The following is a 16,181-nucleotide window of genomic DNA, read 5'->3' as shown; positions in this document are numbered from 1 at the left end:
AATTATTATATTATTATATTAAATATAATATAATATAATATAATATAATTATTATATTAAATAACAAATATATTATTTATTAATTATAAATATTATATATAAATAATTATATATGCTAATATATATTAATTAATAAATAATAATTAATTAATATTAATAAAATATCTTCTATTTACAACCATGTAAAGATTTCTTATGTTCGACTTATTTTTAAATGATTAATTTTTAAAAAATATTTATTTATATTTGAGAGAGAGAGACACAGAGAGAGAGACAGAGTATGAGCAGGGGAGGGGCAGTGAGAGAGGGAGACACGGAATTTGAAGTAGGCTCCAGGCTCTGAGCTGTCAGCACAGAGCCCAATGAGGAACTCAAGCCCATGAGCCGTAAGATCATGACCTGAGCGAAGCTGGATGCTTAACCCACTGAGCTACCCAGGCTCCTTTCAATTTATTTTTAAAACTCTTACTTCTATCACCTGTTTTTGTTTTGTGGGTTTTTTTTTTAAATCTCTATTCAGTTGAAATATTCTCAAAATAGGGTAAGAGAAAAGAGCTGTTCTTATAATGGATTATTGAAAGATTTGAGTGCTTGAAGGTTTGTGAAGTTGTATTATAGGAAGAGCACTGGATTAGGATTCAGACAATGAGTTAAAATCCTCATATGGTAAATCACTAATTATGCTTCTAGTACTGTAAAAGGGAAATAATAATCCATGAACTTTTCACCTTATGGTGCTGATAAGAGGATCAAAAAGAACAAATTAATTTCTGCTAATTGCAGCTGAAACAAACCGACTTCTGTTTTGGCTAGAATCATAGGACGTTTAACCTGTAATAATGCTTTACAAGTACAAATTTCTTAGGGAAATAAATGGTCAGAACTCACTGTCAGAAATTTCTAAGGTCTAATTCCATCTTCTTAAGAATCTTTTTAGGGGCGCCTGGGTGGCGCAGTCGGTTAAGCGTCCGACTTCAGCCAGGTCACGATCTCGCGGTCCGTGAGTTCGAGCCCCGCGTCAGGCTCTGGGTTGATGGCTCGGAGCCTGGAGCCTGTTTCCGATTCTGTGTCTCCCTCTCTCTCTGCCCCTCCCCCGTTCATGCTCTGTCTCTCTCTGTCCCAAAAATAAATAAAAAAAAAAACGTTGAAAAAAAAAATTAAAAAAAAAAAAAGAATCTTTTTAGCTCTGGGTAATTAGTTAACTTCTACATAGGTCAATTTAATTTTTACCTTATAGAGCCCTGTTAGAAACTTATTAATGTTAGAATCTTTTTTTTTTCATTTTCTAGGCTTGTTTACAAATTGATCCTGCTGAGAGGACATCGTCAACTGATCTTTTGCATCATGAGTATTTTACTAGAGATGGATTTATAGAAAAGTAAGCATGTTGAGTGATTATGGACTTTATAGTGTTTTATATTAGGAAGTTTTAGTAGCATGAGAATTGCTGCATAGGTTAATGTTACACACACAGAAAATTCAATTTAACAAAAACTTTACTGAGTTCCTCGCTATTGACTAGGTGTATGGTAGGTTCACAGGTGTTATGATGAAAATTGTAATAAAAATAATTGTAGTTAACATTCATTACAGTTACTATGTTCTAGGCAGTATGCTAAGCTCTTTACACGCATTTTCAATGGCAATCATAGGCCAGAAGATAGTAAATAAACAATCAGTACTGTTTAACTTTATTCCCATTTGGACCTCTGACTCAGAATAGTCTGGTTTTTCCTCTTCTGACAGCTTCTCTGATCTATATGTTATAGTTGGCATTTATTTCCCGAATGATTTTTTTCCCTCTGCTTTATTTATTCTCTATTGCAGTCCCTGTTGTCATATTGTCCCTACCAAAATGGAAATTTCTGGAACGTAGGGACCATGCCTCTAGTCCTTCTGTGTCCAACATTGTATATGTAACATATAATGACAGTGTATATTTATAAATCAGCTGTATTTCTTTAAAAGAAAACCCACCGTTTTCTATTTGGGCTTTGAAAGAAGAATTTTTTCTTTAATTGCAGAGTCATTCAGTTGGTCTTTGGATGTGAGGTCAGAAAATATGGACATCATTTGAAAATGTGATGAATTTAAGATTAGGCATGGAAAGTTCCAGGAACTGCCATGGAAGATACACTATAATAGAAAAAGGCAAAGAAGAGAGAATCCTTTAGAGTACTTAGAACTTTAAGCATTTTAAGAATTTTAATATAAAATAAAAAATGTAAAGAAGGTATATTGAAAATCCATTGATGAAAAAAGTGCCAGTTATTGAATTAAAAAGTTGCTTTATATCACTTCTCCATAGACCAAGTTGATTTCTCCTGGATACTTAGATACTAGGATTTTAGCATGATGGGGTGAAAGTTCTTGAATTCCAATGATCGAATTCTCAGAAAATGTTTGGAGAAGACCTTTTCCTTTGATAAGTGACCTCTCCCTTTCACAGAGCCTTCTGCAATGCAAAGGAGTTTTGGCAGAAGTATGACATTTTCTTATTCAGCCAAATGAATCACACTGTTTATTTTCTTCGTCTCTTCACACTCCCCTTTACTAGACATGTGCCCTGCACAGCCCTGTCAAGACTGGGTTGAACTAGGGAAGAATTTACTCATGGAATGGTATTTTAAAGTTTCCACAAACTAGGGGACACCTGGCTGGCTCAGTTGGTGGAGGATGTGACTTTTGAACTTGGGGGGTGAGTTCAAGACCCAATTGTGTGTAGAGCCACTTAAAAAAATAAATAAAATAAAATTTCTCCAAAGTGATAATAATAGCTGCTTCAGGGAGGGGAACTGTGCAACTCAGGGGCAGGGTAGGAAGGAGACTTTTCAATACAGCCTTTTACGTTCTGAGCCATGTGAATGGTTTTCTATTAAAAAATAAGTAACATAAAAAAATCAAACTAAAACCAAAATCATCTCCCTTTAATATTGATGTATTCTGTTACATTTTGTACTAAAAATATTTCTCTAGACTAAGATTTCAGAAACTAATTAGTTCATCTTTTTTAAAAATTTTTTTTATTTAAAAAAAAATTTTTTTTTAACGTTTATTTATTTTTGAGACAGAGAGAGACAGAGCATGAACGGGGGAGGGTCAGAGAGAGGGAGACACAGAATCCGAAGCAGGCTCCAGGCTCTGAGCTGTCAGCACAGAGCCTGACTCGGGGCTCAAACTCACGGACCGCGAGATTGTGACCTGAGCCCCGAAGTAGGCCGCTCAACCGACTGAGCCACCCAGGCACCCCTAATTAGTACTAATTAGTACTTTTAAGTACTGTTACTTTGAAGAAACACAAAAAGGACAAAATGGTTTGGGTTTTCCTTGGAAAGAATAATACATTTATGAAAATTAAAAAAATAATTTTATTGAGTAAAGTTTTCTAAAAGTTTTATATAGTAAATTCCCATGCCAAAATTTTTGGAAGATTTATCTTTACCAGGAAGCAATTTGTATTAAATAAATATTGTACCATCTCTTGGCACACGTGCATTTTTAATAACTTATTTATGCTGTAGTTAGCACGTAAATTAATTGATTAACTGGTACATTAAAGATAAAATACTTTATATAAATAAAAGATTATTGGTTGATAATTGCTTGTTTTATCAGATTTATACCAGAACTGAGAGCTAAATTACTACAAGAAGCAAAAGTCAATTCCTACATAAAGCCAAAAGAGAATTCTAAAGAAAATGAACTTAGGAAAGATGAAAGGAAAACAACTTCTACCAATACACTGTTAAGTACTCCAATTTTGGGAAAGGTAAAGACTATTCTCTTTCTGGCCAATATAACTGTATTATAAGTAGCACTCTAATGATAAAAATAACTGTTCTTCTGACTGAGATTTTGGATGTTTGGATATTTCCTATTCCAGGAAATGGAAAAAGAGAAAAGGCCCAAGGAAATCAAAGTCAGAGTTATTAAAGTCAAAGGAGGAAAAGGAGATATCTTAGAATCAAAAAAGACAGAGTGTGAAGGTGGACATTGTCAACAGGATGCAATTGAAAATGTTCATACTATATCTCAAGACACAAAATCTGTAATCAGTGAACTACCAAACCCTGTCAATCCCGGCACTAACTCTAATGGAATGAAAAATGATCCACATGCTGGAGGTAGTATGATGATGCCACCTATCAATCTAACTAGCAGTAATTTGGTGGCTTCAAATCCCATGTCAAATCTTTCCCACTCCAAGGTGAGTTGTGACAAAAAAAGACAGAAGGAAATGAACCTAAGTGATACAACATTCCTATATAAAGGTGTTTCAAGGAATCAAGTTCATAGTGTCTATATATAAACCGAATTTGAGGATATATTGAAATTATAATAATAGGACATTACTGAGTGTTTCTTAAGAATGCCATAGAAGAAATTAACTTTTCTTACCTATATAGATGTCTAATTTTCCACTTATGCCTTTGGGAAAAACCTCACTTTTAAAAACAAGAGCCTCAGGATAATTTCTTCCCATTTGAAGAAGAAAAAGTTGATATGACCTAGGTTCTGGGACTGATGTGCCTTGGTATAACAAAGTAAGCATTTTTTTCTGTATCATAGCAGATTTTCTAAATGGAGAAGAATAGTTGAAAATAATCGTTTATAGTGAAATAGCCTTTGAAGATCAAGTATTTGGGGAGGAAAACAACATATTGGGCCAGTTGTAGATTTAGGTACTGATACAGATTGAAAGACTGGTACCATGAGTCTGGTTAATCAAGGGCAGTGTGATGTATATAGCAAGGGTCTATTTAGTAAGGCATCAGGGATAGTTTTAAATTTAGGGAGAGGCGCCTGGGTGGCTCAGTTGATTGGGTGTCCAACTCTTGATTTCGGCTCAGGTCATGATCTCAGTGTCATGGGATGGAGCCCTGCACCAATCTCCACACTGAGTGTGGAGCCTGCTTAGGATTCTGTGTCTATCTGTCTGTCTGTCTGTCTCTCTCCCCCTCTGTCCTCTCCCATGCTCCTGTTCTTTCTTTCTCTCTAAAATAAAATAATAAAAAAAACCCTTTAAACTTAGGGACACTACCATGAACCTGGGTTAGGAAGGAGACTACATTCAGCATCCCAAGCCCATACTAGCATTTGAGCTATAAGTTGTAAAGCTCAATGGCTGCAGCAGTGGGCCAGTGGACGTTTCTGTGTCAGTCCAAAGGTACAACAGTCTACAGACAGCAAGAGCCCATTTGTTCTTGAGAGGACCCCAAAACCCTAGTTGCAATAACCATGGTTGTAAGCCAGCCTTGGAAACCAAGCTCAGAAATTCAGAAACAAGTAGTTAAGAGATCCAGATTTAGAACAAATACAAGAAACCAAGTAGGCCAGCTGGAGTGAGCCCACAACATGGTTGTTACCACTGATGTTAGCCATGAGCAAGTTGTTCTCTGCTCTGTTTTCACCTACTTCTATCAATTGGCATTTACACAATGTGATTGCATTTTGGCACTCAGTGTTCAAACTGTAGACTGCCATGATATCACTTCACTACTGAAGCTAAAACAGAAGTGCTTATGGGGAGTTCTAATAACTTTGCCTTCATTTTTAAATAATAGGTTGACTGAAAGAGTGAAAAAGAGACATACTTCTTCACAATCTATTGTACAGTTTATGTCTAATAGCAGGCAAGAGGATGTAGGTCCCACTCAAGTAAGGCAAGAACCTAGTCATTAAAACATGGCCTCTTTTAAACTTTATCCTTGACTCCCTCCCCATTCAATCCTTTTTTCTATCTTTAGGGCTCCAACATTTTAAAAAATGTGCTTTTAGCTTTTTTTTTTCCCTCCTGAGATGAAAATAGGCCATCATTTCCTTAGTGCTTTCAGTTTTCGTTAATTTCTTATAATTTGATTTCTGTATGTGTGTGACTTGCACAAAAAAAGTTAAGATTTTCACCCTTAAAAGTCACAAGACTTGGGGTGCCTGGCTAGCTCAGTCAGAAGAGCATGTGACTCTTGATCCTCTGGTTCATAGGTTCGAGCCCTACGTAGTGTGTAGAGATTAGTTAAAAAAAAAAAAATAGAATCTTAAAAAAAAAAGGCACAAGACTTTTTGGTCTTTTACTGCCCCCAAAGTGTTTTTAATATCTTATTTATAGATTAAAGGCAATTACCAAATAGACACATCAAACTTTTCACTAGAAAAATATAATCAGTGGGGCACCTGGGTGGGTCAGTAGGTTCGGCATCCAGCCTCAGCTCAGGTCGTGATCTTGCGGTTCACGAGTTTGAGCCCCACATCAGGCTCTGTGTTGGCAGCTCAGAGCCTGGAGCCTGCTTCAGATTCTGTGTCTCCCTCTCTCTCTGCCCCTCCCCTGCTCACACACTCTCTCTCTCGCAAAAATAAATAAACATTAAAAAAAATTATTTTAAAGAAAAATGCAATCAGTGTAGTTCATTGCCTTACTGTTTTACATAGGGAAGTAGCTTATTGAAAATTGAAGCATAATGTTATTTATAATAATAAAAAATGAAAACAACACAAATCTATCTAAGAGCAAGCAAGTCATTAAGCACATTAATATATATTTACACAGTGGCATACTACATATTACATTGTGGTAGAGTGTTCATTAACTTAGCAGATTTTTTGTCATCTGTTGCCAAATGAGTGAAAATAGGTAACACATTTCTAGAGTTCTGGGTTCTCAGGTTTTCAATATGTCCAGAGTACATCATTTTGTAAATGGAAAATAAATTATTAATCAAATGAACTGAAGCAGTTTGTCAAAGTCAGAGTACAATGAGTAGGATTATAAATTAAAAGTTAAGATTATGCTTCTCATGATCAACACTAGTATTCTCAGATTATCCAATATATCTTTAAAAGTTTGCTTCATGAAACTTTTATTGGAATTCGATCTGTTTATGTGTTTAATGGTATTCTATTCTACTTCTTAATTATTAAATAACCTTGCAAATGTAGACCTTTTATGACTATCCTATTACTTTCCAAATGGCTGGCAATTTTAGGCTTATGATTCAAAAAATAGTTACACATCTTTTTTTAAATTAACTCTTACTTATTTGTTTGTTTAGAGCCAAATGGAGAAGGGTATATTTAATGAGCGAACAGGTCAAAATGACCAAATAGCAAATGGAAACAAAAGAAAGCTGAATTTTTCCAGATCTGACAGGAAGGAATTCCATTTCCCAGAACTGCCTTTCACGATACAGCCCAAGGAGATGAAAGGAATGGAAGGTACATATCTGTTGCACAGCTTTACAAATTTCCAGATGTTATCTTATACAAGACCTTTTTTTTGTAAGATAGCTTACATTTATAATATAATTTAGATAGAAAATAGATTGCTTTGAAAAATATTTTCAGCTGATGAGAATTTCTTTTCTCATAGTCAAAGAAGAGGTAAGTCTTAAAGGAGATACTTTTAAAGAAGGATTAAGAAAACTTTAAAAGACAAATTTTTCAGTAGCTCAGTATTGTTGAAATGTTCGTACAGTATTTGAGGAAAGTGATTTTGGTTCCGTATATGACCTGGAGTAAATCAGTTTCCTTTGTTTCTCCATGATTTTTGCCCATACAATAGTAGGAATGATATATGTGCTTCTGACATCCGAAGATACAGTAGATTAAGATTTGTAACATGTATTGAGCTCTTAAAATGAAACACATTTTTTTTTATAGAGTAAATGTTTTGTTTCTTTGAAGAACAGTGACACCTTGTGAAAAGTTATTATAATAGCAAGAATATAGTACTTGAATGTAATTCAAGAGGAATTATCTGATCCACTTAATATGCAGAATTTAAAAAATAAATGTCTTCTTTTAATACCTGTAAGGCTATCTGTAAAGTGGTAAAACAAATCATTTATGATTGGCATGTTTTACCACTATAGCTGATGATTTATTAAGTTCCATTTTAATATATTGAGGAACTGACTCTAGTGGATATCACAATTTCTATTTGAAACTCTTAAAAAGGAAAGTAAAATTTCAAGGTAGGAATAACAAGTTGTCACTGTTGTATATATTTTTGCAAAAGTTAAACAGATAAAAGTGCTGAAAAGGGAATCAAAGAAAACAGATTCAACTAAAATACCAACTTTACATAATAAGGATCAAAAAAACCTTTTTTGTTTATAGTTTTAGTAAGGAGTGCTGTTTGGAACCCTTGACTTGGTGTGTAAATTTAGTTATTACTAAAAGTTACATAAACATTCAAAATTCTGTAATCTTTGAACCTGAGAAACAGATTTATATTCTCTGAAAGTAACATATTAATAAAAGTTTTTAGAAGTTATTTTTTGGGGTAATTAATACTAACCCTCATTTGAACGTTGAGTGATTAGAATATACGGTACCCAGGGAAAATATTATGTATGCTGAGTGTATTATGTAATGCTGAGCCCCTTTCTTCCTGTTTTCTCTTCAGTTTATTCTGCCATCTTTGCTTTCCACCAATAGTTCTATTTTTACAAAGATTTGTTCTCAGCTAGCTATCAGATAATATTGTTGAAATATCCCAACCCCTATCTCCCAGAGAGAGTCTTGAATTTATTTGGAAATCTTCAAGATCCTCAGTATCCAAATGTATACTCTCTAAAGGTATTCTTTTAGAAAAGGGTATGGTGCTCAGCACCCACTGAATTAAATCATAGAAATGGCCTTCTATGCTACACATTTGTAAGGTGAGCAACTTCATTAAATCAGTTTCTCATGTTATAAATAAAATTGATTATATTTTTAAATTCATGATGAAATTAGCACATACTTATTAAGGAAATTTGAAGAAATTAGCAAAATAGAGACACTTCGAAACTATGTAAGAAGGTCACCAAGTCTGTTCAATCGCTACATCATTTGGATTAAAGAGTTATCAAATACTGTTAGATATATCTTCAAAGTGATGCTTAGGCCTTATTTTTAGCTTAGAACTTGTTAAGAACTCCACAATCCACTTTGCAGAAAAGAGATGTTTTCTAGATAGAACAAGAAAGTCATTAATGGTCACTTTTTAGTTCACCGTAGAAAGTAGTGAGGTGGCCTTAAAGTTTTAAACTTGGGTGACTTACTGATGTCGCAGCTTGTTGAGTAGCACACCCTTTGCACATTCTTCAAATGACTGACTAAATTAGTTCCCTGAGTTTGTGTATTAGGCTCCTGGTAACGTGCTGCATGTATTTATCCCACTGTCCCATGAGAGCCTCTGGAACTAAAATTATATTCCAATGCAGGAAGAAAGGAACTCTTAATTCTTTCATTTAAAGATTTCATTTAAATAAATAGGAAGGGGGGCGCCTGGGTGGCTCAGTCGGTTAAGCATCCGTCTTCAGCTCAGGTCATGATCTCGCGGTCCGTGAGTTCAAGCCCCGCGTCGGGCTCTGTGCTGACAGCTCAGAGCCTGGAGCCTGTTCCAGATTCTGTGTCTCCCTCTCTCTCTGACCCTCCCCCGTTCATGCTCTGTCTCTCTCTGTCTCAAAAATAAATAAACGTTAAAAAAAAATTAAAAAAAAAATAGGAAGGGAAAATCCCTTCTTGCTCCTGTGGTGTAGAACGCTTAAAAAGTTGACCTTCTCAAGAGTGACCTTGAAACAGTTATAGTTATTAGAGAAGTAATCAGTGATGGTTGTCGTTTATTTGTGCTGCCCATTCACAATATGTGCCCATTCATAATATGTTAATGTCAGAATTAAGAAACTAAACTTTGAATTGGTAGTTTATTATTTTAGGGCACAATAGAGTATGACATGGTTTTAAAAATGCAAGATAGGATATAGCAACTTTCTTGTTCTGTTCCTGGCTGTGCCACTGACTTGTTTTTGAATTATCTAGTCAGATCCATGTGCTTCCCAGTTGTACATTCAACTCCTTCAGGCATCTTAAATGTATGCTGAACTAGTGTACATATTGACACACACATATATCTATATATATATCTATATATATATCAACATACATATATTGAATAGACAACATAATCTAAGAGAAACTCTAAATTACTGCTGATGAGTTAGGCAAGAGAGAAAAGAGTCCATACAAAAGCCACCTTCAGTTCTGTTTCATGATGATCATGAGGAATACTTTGCTAAAGAGTGTCCCGTATAAAACAAACCCCAGGTGCAAAGTATAAGTACTTATCTGTGGCTATATTTCCTTAGCCAAAGACTCACCATTTCCTCAATTAAGGTCCTGTTTCTATTTACTTTTTAGAATACAGGAAATGCACAAACTGAAAGGAAGAAGAACCTGCCAGGTGTAGAGTAGAAAATGCAGCAGCTGAAAATTCAGGAAATCCCAGAATCATTGTATGATTAAAAAAAAAATCCTTTTTATTAATATTACACGCACAACGAATGCTGACTAGAGAATCCTACAGATACACCATAAATCCTGTGTAGTTATGTGTATATTCACCGAAATTTTTAAAAATTTATTAGTCTTTAAATTATTCATGTTTTCTTAATTTAAACACTAAGTTATAGAAATTGCCCAACTGGTACATTCTAATAAAACTGCAACTTACATTAAGTCAGATAATTTTATTTGATGTTGTGTTGTCTTAGTCATGTATAATCAATGGTCATTCTTAGCTTTGGTTCAGAACTTTATAATTATAGAAGGAAAAGTTTCTAATTGTGTATTAAAACGAGATCCCAATGTCTAATAGCACCAAACATTTCTGAGCAAACAATTACACTTGATAAGCGTGAAATAAGATTTGGTTCCACACTAAATATTCTGGAACAGCATTTAAACATATCATGAAGGTCATTTAAGAGGATTGAAATTGAGGACAGCACTGAAGCAAATCTTTTGGCTTGACCTGCATGTTTATCATTTAGTAGTTTATATAAAACATATTATTACATATAATTTAACGCTAATACAGTCAAGGTTTTGGCAGCATGTAATTAAGTTCTTATTTCTGGTCTTACTGGCTTGGTTTCTGATTTTAGGGTGGAGATGGCCATTTTAAGGGGAAGAATTGGAAGAGGAACAGATTTTTTTCTGGTAGTGTTCTTTCTTTTAAATCTTAAAAGTACAAATTGGCAAGTCTCCTCTTATTTTATGTACAATAGAAATGTAACATGAGCTATTAAGACAGCCATGCATCTTGCATTAGCATCATCCAACTTTGTTTCGTTAGCAAACCATTCAGTGTTTTGTATTCTTCTAAGAATTCTGTTAGTTTAGAATTATGAAGTTACCTCTCCGCCTGCTTCTTTACTTGCCATGGTTACTGAGTTACGTAACACATCCTGTCATATGACACACACTATACATACTCTGATATTTGCTCTTTGCTAATCACATAACCTGAAGTCTCTTTTATCTCCTAGAATGCTCAGGCTTCCTGAAGTGAGTTCTTAATGAAATATCTGACCCATTGTTTTAAAAGCTCTTCTTACCCTTACATGATTAAAAGTATGTTCTTGGGGCACCTGGGTGACTCAGTCAGTTAAGCGTCCAATTTAGGCTCAGGTCATGATTTCACGGCTCATGAGTTCCAGCTCCACGTCAGTCTCTGTGCTAACAGCTCAGAGCCTGGAGCGTGCTTCGGATTCTGTCTCCCTCTCTCTCTACCCCTCCTCCGCTCATGCTCTGTCTCTGTCTCTCAAAAATAAATAAACATTAAAATTTTTTTTTAAAAAGTATGTTCTTAGCTGTAAAAGCATTTAAAATATTTATAAAATATCTGAAGATTGTATGATATTCAAGTGTTATTTAAATTGTTTTATTCTTTTTTGTTTTGTTTTCACTTAAATTCCACTTAGTTAATAATCCTTTTATTCTTTTGAACGACTCCCAGCACTCTTCCAGTTTCCTTGTTCCATCTGATAGTGCCTTTTATTTGGTACAGACTTTTTCTATTCCATAAGATATGTACAACCTGGAAGAGGTACACCACTAAAATTCTTGATTGTCCTGTTCTTAAAACAACAACAACAATAATAAAGTGGCATTATCTGGTATTTTACCAGGGCTTTACCTGATTTGGTACTTATTAAATAGACATGAGAAACAAAGGAAAACGTAATTTCTTTATTACAGTATTGTAATACTTTTTATCTTATTTTAATTATTTTTAAGTTTTTATTTTATTTTTAAGAGACAGAGAGAACGAGTGGGTGAGAGGCAAAGGGAGAGACAGAGAAAGAGAATCTCAAGCAGGTTCCATGAGCCGGCAGGGTTCGGACTCACGAACCATGGGATCATGACCTGAGCTGAAACCAAAAGTTGGACACTTGACTGACTGAGCCAACCAGGTGCCCCTCTTTTTATCTTAAGTTTGATTGGAATTAATACCTGAGATTATTATACATAATTTACTTTTCTAATAGAATTCCTGTTACTTTTAGCAACTCATCTCCTCCAGGGAAATTAAGAGTTGTTCCCTGTAGTAGGTTCAACAGATATAAGTCTGCCTCTTACCTGTTGCATTTGGGTATTTGTTGATCCTACATCAATATCAAAGGATTCAACTTGTACAAAAAATGTCTACTTGGATTTTAATTGGGATTGTGTTAAATCTATATATCAGTTAGAGGAAAATTGATATCTTAATAATATTAAGTCTTTCTTTAAAAAAAATTTTTTTTTAAGTTTATTTATTTTTGAGACAGAGAGAGACAGAGCATGAACGGGGGAGGGTCAGAGAGAGAGGGAGACACAGAATCGGAAGCAGGCTGCAGGCTCTGAGCCATCAGCCCAGAGCCCGACGCGGGGCTCAAACTCACGGACCGCAAGATCGTGACCTGAGCCGAAGTCCGACGCTTAACCAACTGAGCCACCCAGGCGCCCCAATATTAAGTCTTTCAATACATGAGGATAAACTCTCCATTTATTTAGATCTTCTTCAATTTCTGTCTGTAATATTTTATACCAGTATTACACGTCATTCATTAAATTTGTTTCTATGTATTTTGTTTTTTTGATGCATTATAAATAGTATTGTTTTTAAATATCATTTTCCAGTTGGTTTTGCTAATATACAGAAGTACAGTTTGTTTTTCTATCTTGATCTTGTATTCGGAGACTTTGCTAAATTCACTTAATTTATTCTAGTAGGTTTCCTAATTTCATTTGTTCCTTCTTTTCTTCCTTCTTTTTTTATATTCCTTAGGATTTCCCAGATAGGCAATCATAACATCTACAGATAAAGATAGTCTTACTTCTTCCTTTCCAATGTTTATGCCTTTTGTTATTTTTTCTTGCCTTATTGCACTGACTAGAACATGTGACAATGTTGAACAGAAGTAGTGAGAGTGAATGGACATCCTTGCTTTTTTTCCTGTACTGGAGGGAAAACATTCAGCTTTTTCCCATTATGATGTTAGTTACAGGTTTTATGTACATGACTTTTATTACACTGAGGAAGTTTTCTTCCCTTTCTCTTTGCTCAAGCAGATGTTAAATTTTGTTAAATGTTTTTCCCATAACGACTGAGATGTTCTTAGGATTTTCCTTCTTTATTATGTTAATGTGAATTATATTAACTGATGTTTGAATGTGAAATCAACCTTAAATTCCTGAGATTAAATATCACTTGATCCTTTTTATGTTTTGTTTTGGATTTGGTTGGTTAATATTTTATTAAGGATTTTGACATTCATGTTAAGGAGGAATTTTAGTCCTTTTTTTTTTTCCTTATATTGTACTTGTTTGGTTTTGGTGTCAGTGTTACGTTGCTTTATAAATGAGTTGGGAAGTGTTCTCTCTTCGTCTATTTTCTGAAAGATTGATTTTCTTTTTTTCCTTAAATGTTTGTTAGAAATTCCAGGGAGGGAGTGCCTGGGTGGCTTAGTTCGGTTAAGTGTTGGACTCTTGATTTCAGCTCAGGTCATGATCTCACAGTTCATGGGTTTGAGCTCTGCATAGGGCTCTGTGTTGGTAGTGTGGAGCCTGCTTGGGATTCTGTCTCGTTCTCTCTCTGCCCCTCTGCCACTTGCTCTCTGCATCTTTCTCAAAAATAAATTAAAATAAACTTAAAAAAAAAAGAAAGGACAATAAAGAAACGCCAGGGAAGCCAACAAGGCCTGGAATTTTCTTTGTGGAAATATTTTAATATACAAATTCAATTTCCTTCAATTTATTTAAGAGATATCCACATCCATTATTTCTCCTTGTGTCAATTTTGGTAATTTGCCTCCTTCAGATAATTTATTCATTTCATCAAAGTTGCTGATTTTATTGGGGTGCCTGGGTGACTCAGTTGGTTAAGCATCTGACTTCCATGATCTCACCACTCATGGGTCCGAGCCCCGCCTTGGGCTCTGTGTTGACAGCTCAGAGCCTGGAGCTTACTTCGGATTCTCTGCCTCCCTCTCTCTCTGCTCCTACACTGCACACACTCTTTCTCTCTCAAAAATAAATAAACATTAAAAAATTTTTTTAATTAAAAAAATAAAATAAAAGATGTTTTAAAAGTTTATTTGTTTATTTTGAGAGAGAGAGAGAGAGTGTGTGTGTGTGTGTGTGTGTGTGTGCATGCAAGTGAGCATGGGAGGGGCAGAGAGAGAAGAGGGAGAGAGAGAATCACAAGCAGGCTCTGTAAAAACATGGAGTTTGATGCAGGGCTTGAACTCATGAACTGTGAGATTATGACCTAAGCCAAAATCAAGAGTCAGACACTTAACCAACTGAGCTACCCAGGTGGCCCTAAAAGATTTTATTTTTAGATAATCCCTACACCCAACGTGTGGCTCACATTTACAACCACAAGATCAAGAGTTGCATGCTCTACTGACTGAGCCAGCCAGACACCCCCATACCTGAGTTTATGATAATGAAGCCCCCTTTCAACCACATCTGAGTTTTTGCTAATGAGATGCCTCTTAGAGGAAAAGGGCTGGTTCTGAGAGGAACTAACAATATGACAAGAGGATTAGAATTTTCAGCTCTGAGCTCTAGGGAGAGAAGGGCTAGAGATTGAGTTCATCACCAGTGGCCAATGATTTAATCGATTATGTCTATATACTGGCACCTCCATGAAAACCTAAACAAAGGGATTTGGAGAGCTTTCCAATTGGTAAATACATTGAGGTCCTGGGAGGATGATGCACCCAGAAAAGTCATGGAAACTCTGCACTCCTCCCCACATACTTTTTCCTATGCATCTTTTTCATTTGGCTCTTTCTGAATTGTATCCTTTATAATAAATTGATAATAGCAAGTAAACCACTTTCCTGAGTTCTGTGAGCCATTCTAGCAAATTATTAGACCCAAGAAAGAGGTTGTGGCAATTCCTGATTTACAGCCAGTTGGTAAGAAGTAGAAGAGGCTCAGACTTGTGACTGGAGTCTGAAGTGAGGGACAGTCTTGCACTGAGCCCTTCAGCTGTGGCCTAACTCCAGGTAGTGTCAGAAGTGTTATGAGTAGAAGAAGCAGTTTTTCTATTAACTTTTATTTTTCTGGCTCCTGAAAGGTGGAGCTGAGGTCATGACTTGAGACTTCTCATCTCTTATTTTAAAAAAAAATTTTAATGTTTATTTATTTTTGAGAAAGAGAGAGAGAGCTTGCGTGTGAGCAGGGGAGGGGCAGAGAGAGAGAGAGAAGAGGGAGACACAGAATCCAGAGGGAGATAGATGTGGGGCTGGAACCCATGAACCATGAGATCATGACATGAGCCGAAATTGAACACTGAACCAACTAAGCCATCCTGGCATCCCTCCTCTTTTCTAATATGAACATTTAAAGCTTTAAATTTCCATGTTAACTGTATGCCACAAATTTAAATAGTATTATTTCAATCAGTTAAAAATATTTTCCAATTTCCTTTATGATTTCTTTTGTTGTTCAATTATCAACTATTTAGGTTGGTTCCAAATATCTTACTATTATCAATTTTTTATTTAATTTTCAGAGAATATATTATTTCGGTCCTAAATCCGCTGAGACCTGTTTTATGTCCCAGCATATGGTTTATCTTATTGAATGTTGAAAAAAACTTAAAATGAATGTGTATACTTGAAAATAAGTATTCTCGAAAAAAAATATCTTGGGGTGCCTGGGTGGCTCAGTTGGTTAAGCGTCTGACTTCGGCTCAGGTCATGATCTCGCAGTTTGTGAGTTCAAGCTCTGCGTGGGGCTCTGTGCTAACAGCTCAGAGTCTGGAGCCTGCTTCGGATTCTGTGTCTCCTCCTATCTCTGCCCCTCTTATGCTCACACTCTCTCTGTTTCTCTGTAATAAATAAAAATAAAAATAAAATAAA

General features: G+C 35.3%; 1 protein-coding gene across 12 annotated transcripts in view; it reads left to right on the top strand.

Annotated features, from left to right (window-relative positions):
• CDKL3 (cyclin dependent kinase like 3) overlaps window positions 1-16,181 on the top strand; it is a 94,493-nt gene that overhangs the window by 32,559 nt on the left and 45,753 nt on the right. For 8 of the 12 annotated variants that reach the window (XR_007461689.1, XR_007461692.1, XR_007461688.1 and 5 more), the window contains 4 exons: window positions 1,290-1,378; window positions 3,616-3,769; window positions 3,884-4,207; window positions 7,047-7,209. Coding sequence is in view for 4 of the 12 variants with exons in the window: in XM_049649193.1 (XP_049505150.1) it covers window positions 1,290-1,378; window positions 3,616-3,769; window positions 3,884-4,207; window positions 7,047-7,209 (730 nt within the window). In the remaining 8 variants the exon portion in view is untranslated. Of the gene's footprint in view, window positions 1-1,289; window positions 1,379-3,615; window positions 3,770-3,883; window positions 4,210-4,406; window positions 4,545-5,561; window positions 5,659-7,046; window positions 7,210-8,011; window positions 8,270-10,179; window positions 10,498-10,925; window positions 10,981-16,181 lie in introns of those variants that run through there. The other 4 variants (XM_049649196.1, XR_007461693.1, XR_007461694.1 and 1 more) reach the window with 4 other exon arrangements.

The sequence above is a fragment of the Panthera uncia genome, assembly GCF_023721935.1.
Source record: "Panthera uncia isolate 11264 chromosome A1 unlocalized genomic scaffold, Puncia_PCG_1.0 HiC_scaffold_17, whole genome shotgun sequence".
NCBI classification, from domain to species: domain Eukaryota; kingdom Metazoa; phylum Chordata; class Mammalia; order Carnivora; family Felidae; genus Panthera; species Panthera uncia.
Note: the sequence above shows the minus strand (reverse complement) of the source record. Positions and strands in the feature narration are given on the sequence as shown.